The sequence below is a fragment of the Acipenser ruthenus genome, chromosome 10, assembly GCF_902713425.1.
Source record: "Acipenser ruthenus chromosome 10, fAciRut3.2 maternal haplotype, whole genome shotgun sequence".
Classification (NCBI taxonomy): domain Eukaryota; kingdom Metazoa; phylum Chordata; class Actinopteri; order Acipenseriformes; family Acipenseridae; genus Acipenser; species Acipenser ruthenus.
In genome coordinates, this window is record NC_081198.1 from 12,974,342 (window position 1) to 12,999,970 (window position 25,629).

The following is a 25,629-nucleotide window of genomic DNA, read 5'->3' on the forward strand; positions in this document are numbered from 1 at the left end:
TGTTATCTCTGCCTCACTTCTCCCATGCAACTCCACTGCTCCGCTCGCTCCACTGGCTCCCGATCACCGCTCGCATCCAGTTCAAGACTCTTGTACTAGCCTACAGATGCCTTGACCAGACTGCACACAGTTACCTCCAGACCCTCATCTCTCCCTACACCCCCACTCGACCTCTCCGCTCCTCCTGCACTAAAAGACTGGCTCTACCTCCTTTACGCTCCCCTGCCTCCAGAGCCCGCTACTTCTACACCCTCGCCCCGCAGTGGTGGAATGACCTTCCTACAGATGTCAGGACTGCCCAGTCCCTGACCACCTTCCAGCGCCTCCTCAAGACTCACCTCTTCAGACAGCACCTGTAGAACTCCTCTTTTTTCTCCCCCTCGACACTTATCACTCTTCCTTAAATGCACTTTACTTGCTCTTATCTGCCCCCTATTTGACTGGATTAAATCCAGTACTTTAGAGTACTGTAATCTGTCAAGTGTTATTTAATCAGTAGTATTTTGTATTTAATTATACCCTGATGTAACTATCACTGACACTGTTATCTGCTCCGTTATTGAATCGTATTTTGTCATATACTTGTACTTGCTAGAACCAAAGTCATTGTATTTATCTTGCTCTTAATTGTATTATTACTTGTTCTGCGATTCTTGAAATGTATTTTTGTTTTGTGTAAGTCGCCCTGGATAAGGGCGTCTTCTAAGAAATAAATAATAACATATATTAATAACTATGGCATGTGAGTGCTATTTACTAAACACAGAAAGTGTTTTGAAACAAAAGGATACATTATAAACTCCCTTTAGAGAACAAGTTTTGTGAATTAGGGCCCACTGTCTTATACCATATTTAAAGGACATCATAGGAGCTTACCCTTTAAGTCTAGGGCACCTTCATGTACACTTCATAAGAAGTGCATCAGATACCATGTTGTGGTATGTACATAGTATAGCACTGTATAGTATTTGTAAGTTGATGGTGTCATATTGGTTTATTAAAAGTAGAAAAAGATAAGTCAGTATCCTATCTGTATTTTATGACAGTTAAAATGCAATTTCATTAACATAAAGAAGAAGTGTTGGAAAAACCCTTTACCTGCCACACACTAAGTTTAACATAGTTATTACCAGTACTCAAGTTACTGCTAAGCTGGTGCTGTAAATGCATTTATTTAAAAATAATGTATTCCTAATGAATGCTATAATAATAATAATAATAATAATAATAATAATAATAATAATAATAATAAACTTTATTTTATATAGCACCTTTTAAAAGCAACATCTCAAAGCGCTTTACAAACAAAACAGAAAATAAAAAGTCATAAAAATGCCTTTCTATAAAAGTAGGTCATTAAGAGTGGTAGAATCCCTGATCTCTTTAGGAATGGTGTTCCAAAGTTTTGGGGCATAACAACAAAAAGCCCTGTCGCCCATAGAACGGAGGTGAACAGAGGGAACACATAACAATCCAAGATCAGCTGAGCGAAGGTTGCGTTAAGGGGTATAGACTGATAAGAGATCAGATAAATACTGTGGAGCCAACCCATGTAAAACCTTAAAAGTAAGAAGTAAAATTTTAAAATCAACACGAAACCTGACAGGCAACCAGTGCAGGGACTCTAGAACAGGAGTGATATGATCCCTTGCATGTGACATTGTCAGGATACGAGCTGCTGAGTTCTGAATATGTTGTAATTTGGACAGTGTGTTTTTGGAGACGCCTGCAAGCAGAGCTTTACAATAGTCAGTCCTCGAAAAAACAAATGCATGAACCAGCTTTTCAGCTACAGAAGCAGAAAGCATAGCGATGTTTCTAAGGTGGAAAAATAATGCCTTAACAATGTTCTGCACATGAGGTTCAAAAGTTAATCCAGGATAAAAAATAACTCCCAAATTTCTCATTTTGAATCTGAACTCAAGTATAGTACCATCAACTGACAAGTTTACAGCATTGGTTTTACGTAACTGGCAGTGCCTAGCAACATAACCTCCGTCTTGTCACAGTTAAGATGCAGACAGTTTTGTGACGTCCAATTCTTAATATCAGAAATGCATATCAAAAGTAATAATTTAGGCCATGTAATCTTAGTGTATAACCAAGGGGAAACATGTAAATACTAAATAGTAGAGGGCCCAAAATTGAGCCTTGTGGGACACCAGTTGTTACCAGCCCAACCTCAGAACTAAAACCGCCAAGAGAGACAAAGTGTTGACGCCCAGTAAAATAAGACTGAAACCATTTTAGTGCAATGCCAGAAATGCCAAACAAACCTTCTAACCTATTAAGTAGGATAGCATGATTTACAGTGTCGAATTCAGCACTAAGATCCAAAAGAATTAAAATTGATAACGCACCTGAGTCATCTGCCATAAGGCGATCGTTTGTAACTTTAACAAGGGCAGTTTCAGTACTGTGTAGTTGTCGAAAACCAGATTGCAAAGGTTCATAGAGTTTATTTGCAGTTATATGGCAGCTCGCTCTAATAGATTTGAGATGGCACGATAATTATTTAAATTATCCAAAGCTACGTTAGCTTTTTAAGGCACTGGAGTGACACTCGCCATTTTAAAAGCAGCCGGCAACACACCAGAGCTCAGGGAGTCGTTTAAAATATTTAACACCAAGGGGCTATTGCAAGACAATAACATAAAAGAGCAAAGGGAATAGGATTCAGTAAGCTTGAGGTGGGTTTCATTTGAAGGACAATATCATTAAGAGATTCAGAGGTAAGCAGTGTGAAACAAGACAGAGAGTACCCCTCAAAACCAGGCAAACTAAAATACTGTACAGAAGCGTCATGAAAGGAGGTAAGAATGTGCAGGCGAATGTTATCAATCTTGGTTTTAAAATATTCTAATAAACTGTTGCTGATTAAAATGCCACTTTCTTCATTCATTCTGATAAGATAAACCGTATACTGCATTTAGCAACAAAATGCAATACATGTATGAAAGTAAAATTGGTGCTCAAAAAGTCTCGTGGCAGGGATGTTGCAAATACAAATGCGGGTGATGTAATCTTATTGGTTAGGCGGTGTTGAGGAGAGCGCCCTGGAGGATGCACAGAGATGTTTACGACCAAAACGAAAGAATGTAATTGCAGGTGCAAGTCTAAACAAAACGACCATCTTTTTGTATTTCATTGCACGATTCAAAAGCTATTCTAAACTTTACACTGCTTTTTGTTATATTTTGCCTTTTTATGTATTTATTTTCCGGAGTTTGTTATCACGTACAGTAGTTATAAAATGTTTAGTTGGTTAAACCTTTTTTTTAATATAAGAAAACCACGTTGACTGAAGTTTTCTTCTGACGAAGTGAATATTACAATTGGAAAAGATGGTTGATTTGGAAAGCGAGGTGCCTCCTCTACCTCCCAGGTATAGATTTCGAGATTTGCTTCTTGGAGACCAAGGCTGGCAGAACGACGACAGGTGAGTTTAAAATGTCGAATAAACAGAGTAAACGCGATCGTTATTGGAAAAGCAACAGGTTCATGTTTTTATAAAGAAAGTTTACAGTCGGTGATACACCTGCCTTTCTTGCTGTAGTTGTGAGGGTGAAATGCATTTGTCATTTTTGGTTTCAAATGATTATCAAGGAGACAAGAACATGACGTAAAATATATGTATTCTGTCTACTAATTGCACAGCAGGTATTAAACAATTCCAGCTCCAGTAACGTATAGCAAAGTGGCTGCAGTTCTAAAAACTCCGTACTTTATAAACCTACTATTGTTTGCTACCTTTGTGTAAAAATTGCAGATGAAGTTGGTTCCATCCTACAGACAAACAAACAAACAAACAAACAAACAAACAAAAAAAAACAACATTATGGATGTGATGTTGTGGCAAAAACAGAGCTTGTTGTGGATATCTGTGACAGCCTTTGTAATGTGCTACGCTGTAAAACACAACCTCTTCAAGAACAGGGGTGGAAAGTCTGTTGTTTGGGTCTGTTTGGGTTTTGTTTCTATTTGGAATCCCTATTTCTGAGAATGTAATACAGTGATTGTGTTATTTTTTTTGCTGTGTGTTGTTTTTGTACAAATAATAGATATGATAGTGGGTTTGAGAGGTCTCTTCTGATTGCATTATCTTTTACATTAGTTTTGAAAAATCAAGTAGAACAAACGCTTTTTAGGAGCTATGGACTTTTTCATACATGTTAAATTTGAAGCACTGCTTTGAGTGTTTATTTGTGAGCATGCTGTGTCAGTGAGTGGGTGAGCATAGGAGGAGCACTTATCACTAATGCAACTGCTATAAGTAAACCCTCATTATTATGTATATGATGATTTCAGATCCACAACCCCTAGGATACAGTACATTTTTTTGTGATAATCTTTTTCTGCCACCAATGAATGTTTCATAATTTCCTAAATAATCAGAGTAATCATACTGATAAATGGAATATTCTGTTTAACTAGAATAGGAGTATTGATAAAGTCATTGAGCTGCTCACACAGTCATTGAGCTGCTATACCCTATAGACTGTTTGTTTTTCTGGCTGATTGAACAAAACACTTCAAAACTGTCAAAATTGCTGTGTGCACCTGGGAAGCATTGGTATATTTTCCATTTGCCTTAAAGGCTAGTCTGAGGCACCATGAAAGCTTGTGCATCTGGATTTGTATCTGCATATTGTTTGGCATTTACTATTTGCCACCATATGCTTTTGTTATTTTCATTTTCCATTTGTGTTACAACTCTGTAGATCAAAAGCTCACAGGGTCAGCAAACTGTCAAATATACTTCAAAGCCTATTGATGAAACCGTAGTGTCTGTGGAAGTTTAAAAAGAGCTGCACCTCCCGTCTAGAATAAAAAGAAATTCAGAGCCTTTAGAACACCTCCACACAGCAGTTGGATAATTTGAGATAGGCTCTCTGGGTGATTGTTGGCTTTCACTGTGCAACTCCTAAATGCACATTGAAAAATGTATTTAGCAGCTATTTGATCTGTCACAGTATGAAATGCTTTCAGTTTTTCATTTTCAAAAATAACACAGCTTATGAATATATGATATAAAACAGAATTTAACATAGCTAGACGTATCTTACATCTTTCTTTGATCTTTCAAAATCCTGAAAAAACATTCCTTAATTGAAGACATGAAGAATAAAACCCCTAACATTCTTACTACAGATTATGTACTACATGATTGTCTTTATATTTTATTAACCTGTATTTCAGCTGTTGAATACCAAGTCAAAAATTAACCGTGCACTTGTTTTGAGTCAGATGGAAATATAAATGAACGTGGAGCTGTTCTCATTAAACCCAATCAAACAACAATCTGTGTCAAATATTTAATTGAGTTTTGTATCCCAATCTCAGTTTCCTTCTTCACAGCGGGGTATTCATAAATTAAACATTTAAGAAACAATAGCTATATCATTGACTGAGACAGATTAAGTGCATCTATGATGACAGAAGAAAAGAGTTTAGAAAAAATATAGAGAGATTTTTAAAAAGGCAAAATTCAGCTACATGATGACAGTTTCACAGGAAATGATTGTTTATTTATTGATGTTAAACTACACAAAACTTTTATATTTTCTAACCTATGTTTTCATAGTTTTAAGAAGCTCATTATATGTCCTCTGAAGAAAGAAGACATCTTTAAATGGAACTATACTAGCACAGACTATACTTTTGTGTACAATATGAATTAAACATTACAAACTGAATGAAGAAAATGTTTGCTGGTAGAGTGATAGAGTACTGCCATAAATGATGTGTGGTAGTTTAATATTTCTCTCATAGAGAAGTCATTAAGATTTTCCTTTAAAACTGTCCTCTTTTTTGTACTTTTGTGTGTGTTATGGAAATACCACTGAGTTAAAGCAAACAATAAACAATGTTACACATTAATACATGGTTAATACTGAAAATGTGTAAGTTGGATATATGTAGAGTTATTGGCAATTTTTTTTTCACGATGACCTGTAGCTAAATTTAATTCTGTGTCAGTCATTTTAGTGCACACTATCAGGAAAACACACAAAATAAATTATACTATTAGCACTATTACAGTATGCTGTTGAAGAACAGGTTGTGCAATTGGTCGTCAGATATCACATCATCAAATGCATACAGCAGTTAGGTATCATTTCTGAAATTTGGTTTATTTCTTACTGTTTAGTGTTGTTTCGGAGGATTTTTAGTTTTTGTTATATCAAATTGTTTTTGTTGCTTTTTTAAATTCATGATCTCAATGTGATTTTTCTGGCTGTTGATTTGCAATTCACTTGATTTTTTTTGTTGTGAATGAAGACTAGGTCCAACCAGTGTGGCATTGTTCTACAATGACAGTACAGGTCTTAGCATTATGAATTATGTAAATAACATGTTGGCTTGTCTGCGGACGACATTGCAACTTCTATAAAAGGAATTCAGCAATCATTTTTCACACAATTGTGTCCTTTATGAACTTATGACTTATTTTATATGACCTTACCAGCCTAAGGCAGTTTAAATTTTGTGTCTTTCAGGTTTGACATTCAGCCTACTGAGAGATAGCTTTCTCATTCTGCTTCACACTCAGGCAATATAAGAATAGCTGGAGATAATAAGCTGTCCGAGCAGGAAATGCTTTTGAGACAAAACTGATATTTTGTGATTATATATATATATATATATATATATATATATATATATATATATATATATATATATATATATAGATAGATATAGATATTTAGGTAGATATTTTGTCATTCGAGATTACTTGTAAAATGGCCACAGCCTCAGAGGAGAAATCTTCAGTTGTGACATGCCTGGTCGTGCTATTTAGAAATAAGTCACACCTATAAACTTTCTTTAGTATAAATGTGCAGATATCTGAAGCTTGCCTGTATGAAGCTATTATGAGGATTTTGGGATAATTATTAATTTTGCGTAAAAACAAAAACAAAGTAGGTTTGTAGTGAAGTAAGACAACAATGTGTGTTCAATTTTATTATCAAACTGCTACTTCTAACAGCATTACAGACACCAAATATATTCATCTAAGTTAATAACATCACTATTACAAAATGAGTGCAACAATCAAAACTGGTTTATGGATGAACTCTTAAAACATTGTTATGGTTAAAGTCAGAAACATATCCACTACTGTAAATCTCTGTCTAATTCATTGAAACTATTTTCTGCAGCCAGCCCAAGTACTATCCCTGTCCAAGGTGCTGATTCAGCTTCTATTAGTTTCTCCCGGTGTAGCTGTCCAAGGTTCTGAACCTACAGCTGAACGCTGACAAATTATTTAAATACAAATTATTTAAATACAAAAAAGTACATTTTTGGGTGTACTCATTTTGAAATATGTTTGAGCATAACAGAACACAGTAATGTTCTTAGCATGTACAAAACCTGTTAGACATAGTTGTTACTTGGTAAGCTTCAAAATAACACATTTCTGGTGTACCTTGTATTATCAACGTTCTTATTAATATTCATAACCATAATTCATCTTAACATCTACTCTCATGTAGTGGAAATCGGTATATCTTACTTACTGTGGTATCTGTATTTACAAATTGTATAAATAAGAAAAATAGCATTGCTTTTTAATTGGTGTACTCGGGTTAATGTGTAAATGGTCGCCCCAGATCCAAGATCCAGTACTGTTTTTTGTCTTACAGGCGAGAATTATACAGTTTGCAAAAAATGATGTACCATACAAAAAAAAAAAAAAAAATACAGTATATAATTTTTTTTGCCATTATGATGCTATAATCCCTTAAATACTTACTTACTTTTTAAAGTTAATTATTTACTTTTGTTGGTCTTAAATGATCATTGAGGTCCACTGGAACAGTGTAAAGAGTTTCATAGGTAAGAAGTGGTTTTAGACCAGGTGTCATTAATTAGTGTCATCTGTCAGCCATGCTTTATTTGCCTTTCCGTTATTGAGTAACACATCAGGACTAGTGTAACTCTTATGCTAATAAAAATACAGCAACCTAATGGGACCTATTTTAAAGTGCTAAGGGACATTTTTGGAGCTTAATTAAATAATTTCAACTAGAAAACAACGTCTCGGAATTGTCATTTAACAGTTCTTTCCTGCAACTAAGTTGTTTTTATTCCTCAAATATATTTTGTCACTGCTGTTAATAATAATAATAATAAAAAGACCATTGGTAATTAGGATATTTAAGGTAAAGCGTTTCTAAAGGGCATAGGGCTGAACTAATGATGTTTACTAGCTGTAGTAATAGGATCATGGGCCAATGCAGTCCATGTAGGGTGATAGAGTAGAAGGTCAGCCTATTTATAAAGTAATGCTTGTTTTTGTTGGAATGGATAGGCTGGGGAGAGCCCAGAGGGAAGTTATATGAGCCTACGATGGTGACTCTAGCAGGGGGTGGGTGATTCTTCAGGAAGGCTGTTAAGCTGTCCGCAGGGCACTGAGACATGAAGTATTTCCAGACTAAATATGTATAAGATACATAAAGGATTAGATATTAAGGGCTGTATTCTGATCACAGCGCAAATGCGAGTGCAAGCGCAAACGGCACATTCCCCCGATTCTGTGGCTCCAAAATGGAGCGGAGATGTAAAAAAAAAACACTGCGCTGAAATGGTATTCTGAAGACATGTACAGTGCCGTTATATAGCATTACAGTATATATGCCCCATCGCCACATATCAGCATAAATTTCGGGGTGTGGTATCATTAACATATTCACCGAAGCGATTCTGATGACAGCGCAGTGGGGTTCCCAAATCAATGGAGCAGAATGAATCCACTGTAAATGGCCTCATAACTTTATAACCTTGAAACTTATAAACTACTTTCAAACAGCCACAAAAAAAAAAAAAAAATCATATCCAAAACCACATTTGTCTCAGGGTTATAAGGACGCATGCCAGAGGCGTTAATGCAAGGAATTGTCATTTGCAGTTTGATGTCCCTGCAGTCTTTCTTCCTTTGAAACACTGAGTGTTAATTCAATTATAAATGTACCATTTTAAACAGATTACAGTTTAAAAACCTTTTTCAATATTAATTGCAATAATAAACTTGTATTGAATTGTAATTTTAAAGCATATGTATTATTCATACACTGCGTTTTACTGTAAAAGAAAAAGAACATCCTTGATTAGACAAGGATGTTTAAATAGCTAGTAGCAACCCCCATTGCCATAGAAACCAATGCTGTCACTGCGGCATCCCAGCCTTTTGCAGTACAAATTACCACTGGCATAATAGATGTTGATATGCAAATTAGCACATACCCTAACCATTAAAACATATATGTTTGTTAGGCTGATTTGTATTACATTAGGGTTAGGGTTATTTGTATTACATTAGTGGTTCAATGTTCTAGAACTGATACCAGATGAAACACATGGTTTCCCTTTGATTTTTCAGTTTCTTCTCTAAAAGCCTCTCATTACCTTCAATTATGCCAACCCTGATTTCTTTTCAATGTGGTTCTTCTTGCTTTAGCTCTGACAGCTGCCTAACAGCACATTGTTTGTCCCGAGCAGGGACCTGGAGTTGCATTCCAGTTGATGACACTTAGTGGTAAATCTGATTTTGTGAACCATAAAGTAACACCATTGTTCAATTGAAATATTACTTTTTTAATATTAAGATTACGTGTGTGGGTTTTGAGTGTCTACAGTATTTTGGTTTCAGATTTTGTTTTTAACATTATTTCTAGATAAGTCTTTCAGCTTCATCAAGGTCATTAACTTATCGTTAATGGCCGAACAATGTAATACATGAAGGACTTGTTTCACAGATGCCTTGTTTCCTAGAGGTGATATATAAGAGGTAAACTTAAAGTACCATATTGAATCAGAAAGGAAGGTGCAGTATTTATATGCTACACAATACATGTCAGGAATAGGAATTGCATACTTGAGAATTATTGTATTTCTTGTTCTTATTGTATGACTTATATTGTAACACTTGAATGTATTTGTATTTGCTTGCGATCGTAAGTCGCCCTGGATAAGGGCGTCTGCTAAGAAATAAATAATAATAATAATAATAATAATAATAAATTAATCAGACATTTGTTTTACATATTAATGTTGTTTCAAATGCTTCTACTCAATTGTTTAAACTGTTTTTCAGGGTGCAAGTGGAATTCTATGTAAATGAAAATACCTTTAAAGAGAGACTGAAGCTATTTTTCATCAAAAACCAAAGATCAAGTAAGTATTTGTTTTTACCCTGTAATGCTTTGGAGAGTAGACTTACCTGATGCTACTAAAACACGTGCAATATTAATATGTACACTAATGCATGGGCAACATTTTTCTTTTTTTCCACAAACTGAAAAACATTATTCAAAACTTTAATAGGCTGTGTATTTCTTCACAGGTCTAAGAATACGTCTGTTCAATTTTTCTCTCAAGTTACTAAGCTGCCTTTTGTACATATTCCGTGTCCTGGATGACCCTACAAAAGGAAATGCATGGTAAAAGATATACACAGTTACACTGTTACTGTGCTCAGCTCATTTAAAACAATGTCATTAATTGAAAACATCATGAAAAGGCAAAGACAGTAAAACAGTTCAACGAGGATGGCGTTGACTAATAATGTAATACAATTCACTGGTGTTAAACTGGATCCAAAATATAAAATGAGTTAGTCATTGTATCTTTCCATAAGTATAATTATATTCTGAAGAAAATATAGATACATATTTTGTATACTGATAGTCTGGAGGTGGAATCATTTACAACTGAAGTGTGGCTATCACCACATAATGGACGAAATGTACAATGTTTGATTAATCTACATGACATTATACATATGTGGTAGTCTATTGATGGGGGAAAATCAATTTAGCCACTTACACTTTGCTATTTAACAAAAAAAATAATGCAACTGGATCCCTCAGTCTTGTTGACAGGACACATACAGAAAACATAGTTTTAAAATAATGAATTACAGTATGATATAATTAGACTGATATAGATACAAAGGAAAAATTGTGTTTATATATCATTTTATTTTTTAAGAAATACAGTATTACTTTCAAGCAATTGTGATAGGCATACTTTTCTATCTATTTTTAAGCTGGGGTTGTTCCAATCAAAACTACACAACAATTGATTGGTAAGTTGAAATTGTATTTACATTTTTTCCAATATAATGTACATGTAGCCTACTACGAACTATCTTCATTAAAAATATCTATAAAAAAAAAGAAAAACAAAACAAAAATGTTTTAAAGCAAATACTAAAAGACAAATGGATTTGCAATACCAGTACTGTATGTTTTTTTTAAAACCATTTTAAAGCCACTCTGGAGTTTTGAAGGCTTCTTGTGGTTTTTCTCATTTTTGTACCAGGTCACCTGTTATCTGGGTGAGAAGGAGTCTTCCTTTATGGGGGTTACAGGTAAGGGAAAAAACTTAAATTTGTTTTGATATTTTGTTGCTCTGTTAAATACCTGGATATATGATCATAAAAGTAATCAACAATTTTAAAATACTGAATTATCTGACTCAGAATGGTTGTAAACATCAAAAAAAGTTAAAGCGAAAAATAAACTTTCCATATTGGTGGTATGGTATAACTTAATTGTCAATTATTTTTGAAAAAAAAACAAAACATTATGTCAGTTTATTCAGGATGTTTTTTTTCGGAATACATTTGAGTAGTTTATTTTCAAAATTACAATCAAAGATATATGTATAATATGGAAGCCTCTTTTTTGCAAAAAAAAAATCTAAAATTCTTAAAATATTACATCAAATCTCCACAAAAAAACCCTAATGTGTTTGTTTTAGGTCACAGTGGCCCTGATAAGCCTCTTTGAAACAATGTTGCTGTCATATCTCAGTTACAAGGTAAGTCCCTACTCATCAGGTTGCCTTGGAAACAACATGCTTCCATGAACTTTGTGCATCAAGAGTATTCATTGGTCTCCGTTTCAATTTTGGTCACAATGGAAAAGGTCATAGAGTGTCAGTGAGACAAGTCAAGCGTGTTACAGCAGAGCCTTCCCTGGGTTTACTGCAGGATTAGTGTGTGACTTGTCATTTTTCCTGTTGAGTGGGGCAGATGAAACAGCATTCAATGTGTCATATTCTGTAGGTGGCTTCCTAACAGTACATGTTGACAAAGTATAAAAGTCATTAATACAAAAAGATAATTTCATACTTTAATCTAAACAAATCTGATAGCCCAGAAAATATCCTGTGGAGTTAATTTATTGCAAGACAATTGCAATAAGTTGTGCAATAAGATTTCAGTTCACATACAATAAGTAAAAATTGCAACATCCATACAATCTGTTTATAAATGTGGTTAGCACTTGAAAACATGCAAATGTTTATTTTATTCTGTTTTGTAGTTAGAAGTTGTTAGCACTGTTGCTTCCTTTTAATTACAATTGTGTTAGAAAACCAAAGCTGCTGACACAACAGTCATTATTGAGACCATAAAAAATGGTTTGTAATAATATTTATGATTAAGGTATTTTTTTATATATATATAATTGAGCTAAATTAGTAAAGCAAATTCACGACCAGGGCCTTCTTTGGTGACATCCTATTAATACTTTGTTTTTATGGTGTTAAAACAACTTTGATTATAAGCTCTTCATGCAATAATCGATATATATAGAGCAGGAGAAAAAGACATAAAATACAAAAGACTGATTAATTAGTGTTGGGTTGAATGTTGTTGATTGCAAGGCAGCCTATTTTTAAAACACACTTTTACATAGCTTTGTTTTTAACTGAAATATTTTTCTTTTTATTAGGGAAACATCTGGGAACAGATTGTTCGAATCCCCTTTATCCTTGAAATCATCAACACAATGCCCTTTTTCATAACAGTAAGTGGGGGTTCTTGCTGCTGGAAATTCCATAGCTTTAGCTCTAGTCAGTTCATGCTCTTTGCTGGCCATTACTTAATGCTTTGAAGCCAAAAATAACATTTTAAGAAACCTTATATCCTGAGGCTTATTTCTGCTTCTGTGCTTTGGTTGGCTTCCTGTGTTTTATCTCATCCATTTGTTGTCTGTTCTGTGTGCAATATATCTAGGCCTGTTTTCATTTAGTTAAATTGTATTAAGTTAATTTCAATTACAAACGATGATAAAAAAAAAGATGTTCTAGCATTACCCTCATCAAATTGGAATTATACATTAAGATTTAATGGTATTCTAAGGGTCTGGCAGCAATCATTTTATAGTTGTTTACTAAATGCAGACAACATCATGGTTTTGTCAGCCTTTTTCTACTTTTTTTGGCAAGCGATACGTCATGAATATTTTGATGGAATGTATTGTGGTTTTTCACGTGGATAGGTAGGTGCTTCAGACACATTTTTGGTGTGATATCCCCAGGGGAAAGAGGGTGGTCATGAATAGGCCTGGCTTACAAATGCACCTATAATATACTATTTTGAATAGTGGGCTGACCTTTTCAATGTCTTTGAAGATATCTTTCTCCTCTTTGCCCTGTCTTCATCCTTCCAGCAGTATCCCCCAGCACTTCGGAAAAGGCACATCTGGAGACTACTATTATAAGTATGCGGTTATTTGAATCTCTATCATTTTAATTTCAGATATTTTGGCCTCCTTTGAGGAACCTATTTATTCCTGTCTTCCTAAACTGCTGGTTAGCCAAGCATGCCCTGGAGAACATGATTGTAAGTATAACCTCTGATCCTAATTTATATTCCCATATTTGAAATGACTAAACTTTTGCTTTATCACTTTTGAACTGTTACATCCTTTTATAAATTATTTTCAATCCATTTGAAAATCAAAGAATCCATTTACAGTTTGTTAAAAATAGAATCTTGGGTACAGTCTTGGGCATGTTTACTTTTTGAATGATATTATTGTGATGTCACTGCTCACCTACCCTAATCCAGAGCCGTATATAGAGAGAGTTAGGCCAACTGTCGGCACTGGCGCCATGTTGTCACCAAACCGGTGTGGGCGTGTATTCCCCGCAATGTAAATATATGAGGAGATCTGTGGTACGGAAATGTTTTATTTGTTGTAATAAGTTATTAAAATCATAGAGAAATTGTGCTTGGGTTAATTTTATTAAATAAAAACATTACTGATGATGAATACCGATTCATCATCTATAAATTGAGGGTTAAACCTTAAAGCTAAATTGATTTGTTCCTTACTGCTAGCCAGCATCACAGTGTAAAGAATAAAAAAAAAACACAATACCGTCTTCAGTATTTATTTTATATTGTGTTTTTATCAATATTTTAAAGTTTCTTTTATCTTGCATTAGTTGATAATAGATAATATCTCAATCAAATTATTATAATGATCAGCCGTTCACTATTCCTGTTAACAAACTGATGAGTGAGCAGCTGATCGGTGTTATTAATTGATCGGGAGAGTCGGTACACATAAATCATAGTCAGTGCAGATTAGAACAGATTACTTTCAGTTTCATTTCTTTGCCTTATCTGAGCGATTTTGTTCATACTGGTCTTCCTCAAAGTATTCCTGTAATTTTAAATACAATAAAAATTAAGACAAGCAAATGTAATGAAATCCTTAATATTAAAACCTTATATTATTTAAAACTAAGACTGCAAGTGCAAATCAGCATGTGTAGTAAACTGCTACGAAATAATATTAATACACGATTAACTTGCCTCACATAGAATCGAATTGTTGGTTGGTGTCCAATTGAAATATCTCACATGAGTCTCCCAAATCTTTTGTCGTCTGTACACATGGGATGCCACCTCCGCAGTGAAGTCAGCTCTTTTTTTTAATAAAAAGCGCACGCTGTGTAACTATGTATCTGAAATGAAAATAATGTTATATTGCAACAAACAGGTACATGAAATTCTACTTTTATTCACAATCTCATCTCATTAACCTACAATTACCTTTCGCTATAACGAACCCCTCGATATAACGAACAAAAGGCTTGGACCCCGACAGGTTCGTTATAGTGAGGATGCGTGTGTGTGTGTGTGTGTGTCTATATATATATATATATATATATATAACTATTTTTGTTTGTTTTTGTTAACCATCAAATGTAATCTGATTGGAAAAATCCATGACATTGACATTGCATAAAAAGACTACTTGCACTTATTGTTCTGCAATATGTACTCCTTTAATACTTCTAATGGCTTCCTACCATCCTAACCACGAATAGCAATTACAAGTAATTGTCATCATTAAAAACTCATCTACTTTCAATCATGAAGGGACTGAAAAGAAATGTTAATGCAAAATCAACAAGTATATGTGTTAGCTATGGTTATATGGTTATCTAACCTAGCCACATGTAAGATGGGAATTGATTCAATATTGTAATGTTGTTTGTCTACAGGTATTTAGTAAGCCTAACTGTTGTTAGAAATGACCAGTAATGTGAGGCATTTTAGGAGCTAGCTTTCAAAATTGCAAAGTCTGATGGATACAGCTTCATAAGTGCTTTTGTCTCAGGTTTATAGTCTACTTAATTTACTGAGATATGAAACCATACTACATTAGGTTTAATGGATAAAATGTGTTGCACATAATATTAACCCTACAAAATGAATTTTGAAATTATCTGGAGAATGAAACCAAAAACACCATTTGAGCATCATAGTGCACCCATTTTTCTGTTGCCACAAAAACATTCATTTCAATCAGAGTGTAAGTGTTATTGCAGAGGGAACTATACCATATTGAGAAATGGGTTGGATTTTATTCTCATGTTGATTTAATGAACCATCATTTCAAAATAAAAATATCAAAACAATTGGGATTACAGTACTTTGAATAATATACTGCCAGAATGCCCATGATACGGCACAAGTAAAGTTAAGACTACAGGGTTTTCTGTAGCCCTTTTCTGAATCCATTTCAGAACAAAAGGAATAATATGCATTGTTCCCTCTTTGACTACTTGACTATCTGCTGTTGCTGTTATCAATCAGATGCCTCCTTCAAAACCCCTCTTTTGTTTCCATTCAAAATGCAGTCGTCATGTCTCCATTACGTCTGTGTAATTAAGTGACTTGCCATTCAGGATTTCAATGTTTTTGTTTATTTATTTACTGAAGTATATCTGTCATAATGGATTTTCTGTTTTAACCCTTATATAAAACGTAAACTTTTGACACAAGTTGTGTTTCTGTTTGTTTAGAATGACCTTCACAGAGCCATCCAGCGGACGCAGTCTGCCATGTTTAATCAGCTTCTTATACTGATTTCCACTCTGTTGTGTCTCATCTTTACCTGGTGAGTTGCTGTCAAATATAATTCCTTGACTGCAATAGGCTTGAATGAAAATGCTTCTGCTGTCTTGGATTACATGTGTTGAGTCGGATATGCTGATGCTTAAAGAGTAAGTAGCAGGGTCCTGAAAAATATAATGCTGTATGTCCCCACTGTTTAAATAATGTACCTGTAATTCTTCTTTTCATTGTTAACATCCTGACAACTTTTTACACTTACAGCTTTAAAGTCTTTTTCAGAACTCTTTTCAAAGTGTCCGCTATATTTTTCGGAACTCCGCTACTTACTCTTTAAGTGTTTTCAAATCTGTAATTCCAAGGAGAAAGAAGCAACAGATTGGATTTATTTTCAAACAACACTTTATTTTTTTTGTGTCGTTTTCTCTTTTTTACATGAACTTTCTACTCTGAAATCTCAAAGGAATTCACTCTCAATGAACAAAAACTCATTTTTTTGTTTCTTTTATTTACAGAAGATTTCCTAAAAAACAGACCTATTACAAGCCAGACAGCTTTTTCCTTTTAACTTCCCCTCAAGATCATTAGGAGCCATTAGGCATATGCATGTCCTGAGAAGGGTACAATAGGAATGCCTTGCTGCCTTTATAGCCTAAGTGTTAAAGCCCCTGCTGGTTGGCAGAATAGATTGAGATCCATTAGATTTTCTTCCCCACTGGGTTTCTTTGACTTATACATGTCTTCTGAGATAAGTGTCTTTGACTAAACTGACAAAACATCCAAGAAGAAAACAGAACATCTATTTATTTATTTTTAACTTCTGTTAATATTCTGGATTGAAATTTGACTTACATGTTTCTTGATTTCATAGAAATCACAGTATATGTGATTACAGTTGTATTTACCTTAGTGATCAAATTCTATCAACAGATCCTGCATTTCTTTAGGATTAATTTATAATTTGATACTGATTTGTAAGATCTACCCATCTTGGAATTACAGCCTGGATGAAATCATCTGGAACAAATATGAAATTAAGCAACCCTACCTGTTATTATACTACGTGAAAACTCTTTAAGTGTGTGTGACAGAGACAGAATGATTCTTGGTGATAGATCTCCCTCCCGACCTGTGAGGACGCAGTGTAAAGGGAACAGAGTGCCCTGGACTGGATGGCCTAACAGTTCATTGCTAGGGTTAAGTGGAAGTCGGCCATCTAGAAAGGGGGTACAGCTGCGGTACATTAAGTCATTGCTCCAGAGGGAAAGCGATGTGGCAACCACAGATTGGAGGAGAAACGGTTTTATTCGCTAACCAAGGGGGCGTAACTGAAGGTACAAAAGGGGACATGGCTAGGTGATCTGTTCCTTTGTAATGGTTAAGAGCAAACTGCTGAAGGACGAGTGTAAAATTACCATGAGTGTTTTGTTTGTTTTGTCAAGTTATTATTAGATGGATAACACGATCTGGTGCTGTTGCTATGGGCCAGCACAAAAAACAGATAACACTAATAAATTGTATTACACCACAAGCACAATAATAATCTGGACTTGTGAACGTGTGTCTATGTGTGTGTTCTGCTGTGTTTATTATTTATGAACTGTGTCTTATTATTTTGGGACTGCAACCCGGTGTTTTGGAATTGCTGTGTATTGCCTGGGATTATTCTTTGTGGTCACCAGACCAGGATTACAAATAAACATATTGTTTGGACATTGAACTTTGTTGTTTGTCTTCTGTTACGTAATCACATCACTACTACACCTGCTCACTGCAAACCACTTTGCCACAGTGATGTATTTACGGTTAAGTGTATGGTTTTAAATTGAAATAATAATGCCTTTAATTTGTACTGTAGTTGGTGAGTGACACAATAATGGGTTATACAACACAAACTACCACTGGCTGCCTACTGTAATTTACATCAGTCTTCATGCTTGTTGTTGCATGAACTAATGTTTATTTAAATGCAATTATTAAGTTCTGCAGATCTCATTTTACTGAATAATTCATTTTGAACTTAATATATCTGTTGCAAATAGTGTTTATATTAACATTGTCATTATACTGTAAACATTTCTGACCTCTAAAATCATATTATTGCAATTTTGTTTTCCTGTGCTGCTTATGTCACATACAGCTCTTTATATACACTAACACATTACCTTTGACTTGTTAGTTAGGCACATTCATTACAATCAAGCCAAAAACAAAAGGCAGAACAGATACTGACAGGGGCAAATATGATTATATATTTATTTATTTTATCTGAGAGCATGCAGGGAGTTGTTTACAGAACATGGTGAATCTTGAAGCACTACAGATCTTTAGTTGAAATAAGTAACCAACAGATGCAAAGCACTTGAGCTTAATTTTTTTCCATTATAGCAACAACTATGTCTCACAGCTATGAAAAATTGAGCAGCTAAAGAGTGCAGATAAAAAAGTACTTTCCATTGATGCTTGATGAGACTGAGAATCAAATGAGAATCAAAATGGATTTAATTATGAGTTTTTGCCACTGATCAACACAAAAAAAGTCAATAATGTCAAAGTGAAAAATAAAATCTACGAATTGGCACCTTTGGTAGCAATTACAGCCATGAGTCTATTTGGATAAATCTCTACCAGCTTTGCACATCTGGACACTGCAATTTTTGCCCATTCTTCTTTGCAAAATTGCTCAATCTCCATCAAGTTGGATGGGGACCTTTGGTGAACAGCAATTTTCAACTCTTTCCACATATTCTCAATTGGATTGAGGTCCGGGCTTTGACTGGGCCACTCCAGGACGTTGACCTTTTTGTTTTTAAGTCACTCCAATGTGGCTTTGGCTGTATGTTTGGGGTCATTGTCCTGCTGGAAGATGAATTTTCTCCCAAGTAACAGGTCTCTTGCAGACTTCAGCAGGTTTTCCTCCAGGATTTCTCTGTACTTTGCTGCATCCATTTTGCCCTCTATCTTCACGAGCTTTCCAGGCCCTGACGCAGAGAAGCATCCCCATAGCATGATGCTGCCACCACCATGCTTCACGGTAGGGATGGTGTTCTCAGGATGATGTGCGGGGTTAGGCTTGTGCCAAACATAGCGCTTAGCTTTGAGGCCAAAAAGCTCTATTTTGGTCTCATCAGACCATAGAATCTTCTTTCACTTGGTCTCAGTCTCCTACATGCCTTCTGGCAAACTCTAGCCGAGATTTGATTTGAGTTTTTTTTCAACAATAGCTTTCTTTTTGCCACTCTCCCATAAAGGCCAGTTTTGTGGAGCACCCGGGCTATTGTTGCCATATGCACAGTGTCTCCCAGCTCAGCCGTGGAAGACTGTAACTCCTTTAGAGTTGCCATAGGCCTCTTGGTGGCCTCCCTGACTAGTGCCCTTCTCACCCGGATACTCAGTTTTTGAGGACGGCCTGTTCTAGACAGATTCACAGTTTTGCCATATTTTCTCCATTTCTTAATAATGGACTTTACTGTGCTCCAGGGGATATTCAATGCCTTGGAAATGTTCTTATATCTTACCGTTGATTGGTGCTTTTGAAGAACCTTATTCCAGATTTGCTTTGTATGTTCCTTCGTCTTCATGATGTAGTTTTTGTTAGGAAATGTACTAACCGACTGTGGGACCTCTCAGAGACAGGTGTACTTAACTGAAATCATGTGAAACACCTTAATTGCACACAGGTGGACTCCATTCAACTAATTATGTGACTTCTAAAGACAATTGGTTGCACCAGAGCTTATTTAGGTGTGTCATAGCAAAGGGGGTGAATACTTATACAATCAATTATTTTCTGTTTTATATTTGTAATTAATTTAGAACAATTTGTAGATTTTATTTTTCACTTTGACATTATGGACTTTTTTTGTGTTGATCAGTGGCAAAAACTCCTAATTAAATCCATTTTGATTCCATGTTTTAACAACCCCCCCCCCATCATCATCATTTTTTTTAAGAACCTGATTAGGAGCAGACAGCACAGATAGGATGATGAGAGATAAAATTCAATCATGTTCCAAAACCCCTATCTGCATATAGAAATCTACACAGATTACAGATCGAGTTTGGTTATTTGGTATGACAAACTGCTTTGCTAACCTAATACCATGTATGTAGGATTATAAAAGGGACCATCCACAAATCTCATCAGATCTCAGAAGCCATTATGCAGGGTTTTTTTTTTCTTATCTCTTTCCAACTTTTGAAGCAATGTAATGAAATTAGACACAATTATATTTACATCTGGGCAGCTTCCTAGATATAATTATTACATGATTCCAGTAATGTTAGAACGCAGTTTACATTTCATATGTTATTATCTAGTATATGGCAATGAGTTAAATGCAGTCTTATGCTGTAAATTAGTATTTAAATCAATTCTGGACACAACAAGCTTGCTGTCAGTTTAACATTATTGCAACTTCCTGAAGTTAATACCCTATCAGAAATCAATCAACTATGTCAGGTAACTGAAGTGTGACACATATTACCTAAACACCTTCAAGAGAAACTGAAATGATAGTGACTCAAAATAAATATAAAATACTATAAGTGGGCTGTAACTAGGGTGACCAGATAGCAAGAGTGAAAAGTTGGGACACTTTCAGTTGGTGAGGGGAGTAAAGAAACCTTGTGAACTACTGCACAACGCAAGCGACGCAAACTACGTATCTTTCTTCTGTAGATAGGCTTTTTTTATTTCTTTGCCTTCCTGTATGCATTGAAGGCAAAAACTAAAACTTAAGGAAATGTAATATAAAAAAAAAATACTCCAAAGCGGTTAACTTTCTTGTTTACCATACATGCCAACAGTCCCTATATGGTCGGTATTTTCTAGCAAATGTCGTCCCGATGCATAGGAAGAAAGTCCCGATATTTACCCATAGTAGAGTTAGTGAAAACCACATGCTGTGCTCTTCGTGCGGCTGACAAAAAAGTATTCCTGTGTTGGGTGTACCCAACTAAAATCAGCACTACAGGTACAATCAAGCACAGCTACCTTGGTTCAGACAACCTACTGTTTACTTATTAAACGCAGTTAGAATTCTAGACCCGAATAGGCATGTTTCCTGGATGGGACAAATAACATGACAACGAACGTGCTGCATATATGGACTTTATTAAAGAATGCCAGATACCTTTGGGTAATCGAGTTTTGGGACTGTTTCTAATTGATGTCCACATCTGTATAACTTGGCAAAACTTTGCCTTACATTTCCAACCAATTCAGTGGATGCAGACGTGCAGTCTCAAGTATGAGCAAATCCACACCAGACAGAGAATGTCGACAGCAACTGTTGAGAGATGTTGCATGCTTGCCTTTCAACGAATGACAGCACTCTGTTTTAGTAAGGAAGCAAGTACCACTATTTTTGGGCTTTTATACTGCTCTGAAATATTTGGTGTATTTAATGTTTAAACAGGTCAGCGAAATGTCTGTCTAATTATAATCCTAGTCCTAATTGGATGACTTGACCATGGCCATATGATTGAATCAATTTTTTCCCCCACAGCGTTCGGTTCGGTCTTTTTTGCTTTTTAGTGACAGGTAATAGAACATTATACAAATGCAAAATAGAACATTTCAAATGGCTGTAGTAAAGATGTCTACTTTGTGGGTCCAACAGTTATTCATGAGACAGGAGCAAGGACTGCATGGAGTAAGACTCTCAGGAATTGAAATCAGAGAGAAGTGCTTTGTGAGTTAGAAAGATGCCAGGGTTTACCCTTGGCTAGTGGACAGCTGCCCTCGCAGAGGTGAGACGAACCGGTTGGCCTCCAAGGCTGGGAAGCAAGCATTACTTCACCCCCAGGGGAACCGGAAATAGGTTAGCAGACAAATCAAAGAGATGAAGAGAAGTCCAAAGATTCCAAAGAAGGCTTACAAGGGTCACCTATGCTGACGGAGGTCGACATGGTCTTCAAGTAGAGCTTGAATTTGCTTGCAGGGAGACTGGAACGCTGGAAAAGAGAAAATAAATAACATGCAGAGAGGGCCAGGGATCTCCCCCCAACTCTCACAGAGACACCTCCAAGGAGTCGAGGCCGAATGGCTGGGCTCCAGAGGGGAAGACAGATAGAGTGGGCAGAGAATGGGAAAACTAAAGAGATTTTGCTGGTGCGGCAGGGCCTCTAAGATTGAGAAATGAGACTGTTGCAGAGGTGACACAGCCTAGTGGAGGAAGGGAGAATGGAGGAAATGAAAAATCAAGACAGAAAATAAGGGTGTGACTTGGGGTTAAAATAGACATGGGCAGATATTTTGTTGGCAGGACGTAACTGGGGAGGAGCCCTAGCTCCTGTTCCCCCCCCCCCCCCCCCACAGAAGCATACAGAAAGGTTACATAAGGAGACTTCTTTAGTTTTTATTCTATTGGCTTTGGCAGAAAAAAAGAATTTCCTGTAAAATAGTTTATCAGAAAAACAAACTAACATGCCCTTGACAAGAGACGACAAATCAATAAACCTATTGCACTGGTAACTAAGATTTGCATGTAGTATCATTTTAATCCTGAGTGTGTAGGTGTGTGCAAAGATCATATTGACACTGCAATGGTTTTACATTTTCTGCTGTAGTCTCAGTAGGCTCACTAGATTAGCAAAGGCTGTTCAAACATGTTTTTTGTTATTTTTATTTTAATCATTGTTTTAATACAAAGTTCACCCTGTAGGTCCTCGTTTTAAATTCTTAAGTGTTTATTTTTTTAAATGATTATGATTCCAGTGGAGAATAACACCAATGATTGTTCTTTCTTTGGCCTTGTGATGACAATCTTTCCTTTTATCCTACATTCCCAAGAGGGCAGTCTGGTTGATATAATCTGAGCAATCTGTGTTGATCCATAGAACAACCTCAAGTCAATTTCACTTGGCCTTCATTGTTCATCTTCAACACCTAAGCCATTTTTAGAAGCAATTTGTGCCAGCTCTTCTCTTTAGCTGGGTCTATACACCACTAACTGCTCGCACTATGCTAGTACTAATCTTAGTTCACTGTTGTTGGTTGTTTTTCAGTGTTCTCGGTTTCTGCACAATAGGACTAGTCTGTGGCTTGCATCCTTGCATATACAAAGAAAAGCATCTTGCACATTTCACTTTAATCTGTTTTAATGCCTCCATATCAATCATCTAATGATACTTGAAAAGATTTTATCCTGGGATATCACTGAACCTTTGAACCATCCTTTTTTCCAAGTAATTAGCTTTTGGTACTTATCGTGCATTTTTTTAAATCTCTTAGCTGTCTTATTTCAAACATCCCGTTAATCGTGTTTCTTTTCAGCATATGTGGGATTCAGCATTTGGAGCGGGCAGGAAACAACTTGACCTTGTTTGACTCCCTGTACTTCTGCATCGTCACCTTCTCCACAGTTGGGTTCGGGGACGTCACTCCCAAGATCTGGCCTTCAAAGTTACTGGTGGTTATTATGATCTGTGTTGCCCTTGTTGTCTTACCCATTCAGGTAAGATGTGTGGGTAGATTTGCTAAACTGTTGCACCACGGTGCTTGTTAGCAGAGGTAACTAACTATGAACCTCTGCATATCTAATACTTACTGCAGGGGTGTCCAAAGTTGGTCATTCCACTCCTGGTCTTTGTTCAAACCCAGTTCTAAATGGTTTAATTGAATCAAATAAACCGCCATCTAGATCCTGAACTAGTTAATTATATAATTTTAGCTGTATAACCTGGAGTGGAATGGCCCTGCAGGACTGTGATTTGATACCCCTGATTTACTGTATTAAAGGTAAAATGTCAAAGAAATATCCAAACATCTCTAAATTGTGAGTACTTTCTCAGCCTGTTTCAGAACTGCAAGACTATTGTTTATTTAAATATGCTTTTTAGACATCTGCATATCTTTGTGGAGAAAGTCAGAAGTGTGTGGTTGGGTGGTTTTTTTAAGAAAGTTGTCCAGACAAACATCATTCAGTATTAATCCAACCAGTATTTCTTTTTTTATATTTACAGTTTGAACAGTTGGCTTATTTATGGATGGAGAGACAAAAGTCTGGTGGAAACTACAGCCGCCACAGAGCACAAACAGAGAAGCATGTTGTGTTGTGTGTCAGCTCCCTCAAAATCGACCTGCTAATGGATTTTCTGAATGAATTCTATGCTCATCCCAGATTACAGGTAGTTATAGTACAGTGAAGATGCTCTATTATAAGCTGTACATCTTCAAGTAATGCCATCCTTGGTCCTGAGCAGCAGAATCAATAGTTTGTACAGTACACTGTCTATTTAATTGATCTTAACATCAGGGGATCTTAACGAAGAGGTTTCTTATGTTATTACCGGATTCTGCCGAGTCAACGCCCCGGTTTGATATCATAAGGAAAAATCAAACATTTTTATGCTATAGTGTTATTCTGGATGCTACGTTAATATATTATTTCGTGTTTTGTTTTTACACTGGACACTCAAATTTCTTTCTTACAGAGATTATGCAAAGCCATTTATTTTAGTGGACCAAAAATTTAATGTGTTTATATATTTTTTGAATTCTAGCGTTTTTCACCTACAAGAGATGTGCCTTTGCACTGCACACTATAGCTTTAAAGTTTAATTTCTGTTTTGTGAAAATATTTCAAATGACAAAACAACTTTGAATTGTATTTCATCAGTCAATAAATATGTTAACTGCACTTTATGATTCTTTAGCATGATTGTGTGCTGTGCACTACTTTAGAATTTTAAGCATGACTAATTATAAACATAATCTATCTACTTAATGTTAATAATGGCCGTAATGTCCCCCCCCCACACACTTTTGCCTTAACGACAACTTTCCACCCCCTGGGTGTTGACTCAGCACTATGAGAGGGGTTATTTGCATGGGCTAACATAACTGGTACACAGGTACGCATGCGAACTTCCATATGGTTTTTAAGACGCAAAGGCGTACCATCAGTACGTTTTTAACAGGAAAGCATTTTTCACAAAGGCAGCAAAGGTGCTCACGCTTGCAAGGTGGCCCATACCTGCCTAACTTCTGTACTGTTCCCAGAGAAAGCTTTCTATTCAGTCTTCCATTCAGTCTCTGTCAATGACCTCCAGGTAACTGAGCTGATCATAATTAAATACCAGTCCCCATATTTCACTTTAACTACAGTCCCTCCCTGCTAGCTCTATTATTGGCTACTTCAAGTTTTTATTATAAAACAGAGAGTGATAGGTAGAACCAACCTAGTTCATAACATAAATATTTTTCTTTTAATGGGCACCTGAATCAACCAATGATAGCAGGGATCTCTATTAAGCTGTCCATTCAGAGAAGAGGGATGCAGTTACGCGGAGTGGCATTGTGGAAGATTGTGCCGATGCTTCGCTTCCCAAACTGAGCGCAGATGAGAGAAGGTGTTAAACCACCTGCACTTACACTCAATTCTTGTTAAGATAAGGCTTTAATGTTCAGCCAAAGCCACTGGATTTCGAAATGAGTTAGAAAACGGTTCTATAAT

The 25,629-nt window shown here is 35.8% G+C and overlaps 1 protein-coding gene across 1 annotated transcript in view; it reads left to right on the top strand.

The window, feature by feature from the left end:
* Window positions 1–3,106: 3,106 nt before the first annotated feature.
* LOC117404818 (potassium channel subfamily T member 2) overlaps window positions 3,107–25,629 on the top strand; it is a 47,010-nt gene continuing 24,487 nt past the window's right edge. The window contains exons 1-11 of the mRNA XM_059031815.1: window positions 3,107–3,439; window positions 10,100–10,179; window positions 10,349–10,445; window positions 11,054–11,092; window positions 11,329–11,377; window positions 11,770–11,829; window positions 12,747–12,821; window positions 13,556–13,639; window positions 16,120–16,214; window positions 23,448–23,628; window positions 24,137–24,301. Coding sequence (XP_058887798.1) covers window positions 3,345–3,439; window positions 10,100–10,179; window positions 10,349–10,445; window positions 11,054–11,092; window positions 11,329–11,377; window positions 11,770–11,829; window positions 12,747–12,821; window positions 13,556–13,639; window positions 16,120–16,214; window positions 23,448–23,628; window positions 24,137–24,301 — 1,020 coding nt within the window. The 5' untranslated portion in view covers window positions 3,107–3,344. The remainder of the gene's footprint in view (window positions 3,440–10,099; window positions 10,180–10,348; window positions 10,446–11,053; window positions 11,093–11,328; window positions 11,378–11,769; window positions 11,830–12,746; window positions 12,822–13,555; window positions 13,640–16,119; window positions 16,215–23,447; window positions 23,629–24,136; window positions 24,302–25,629) is intronic.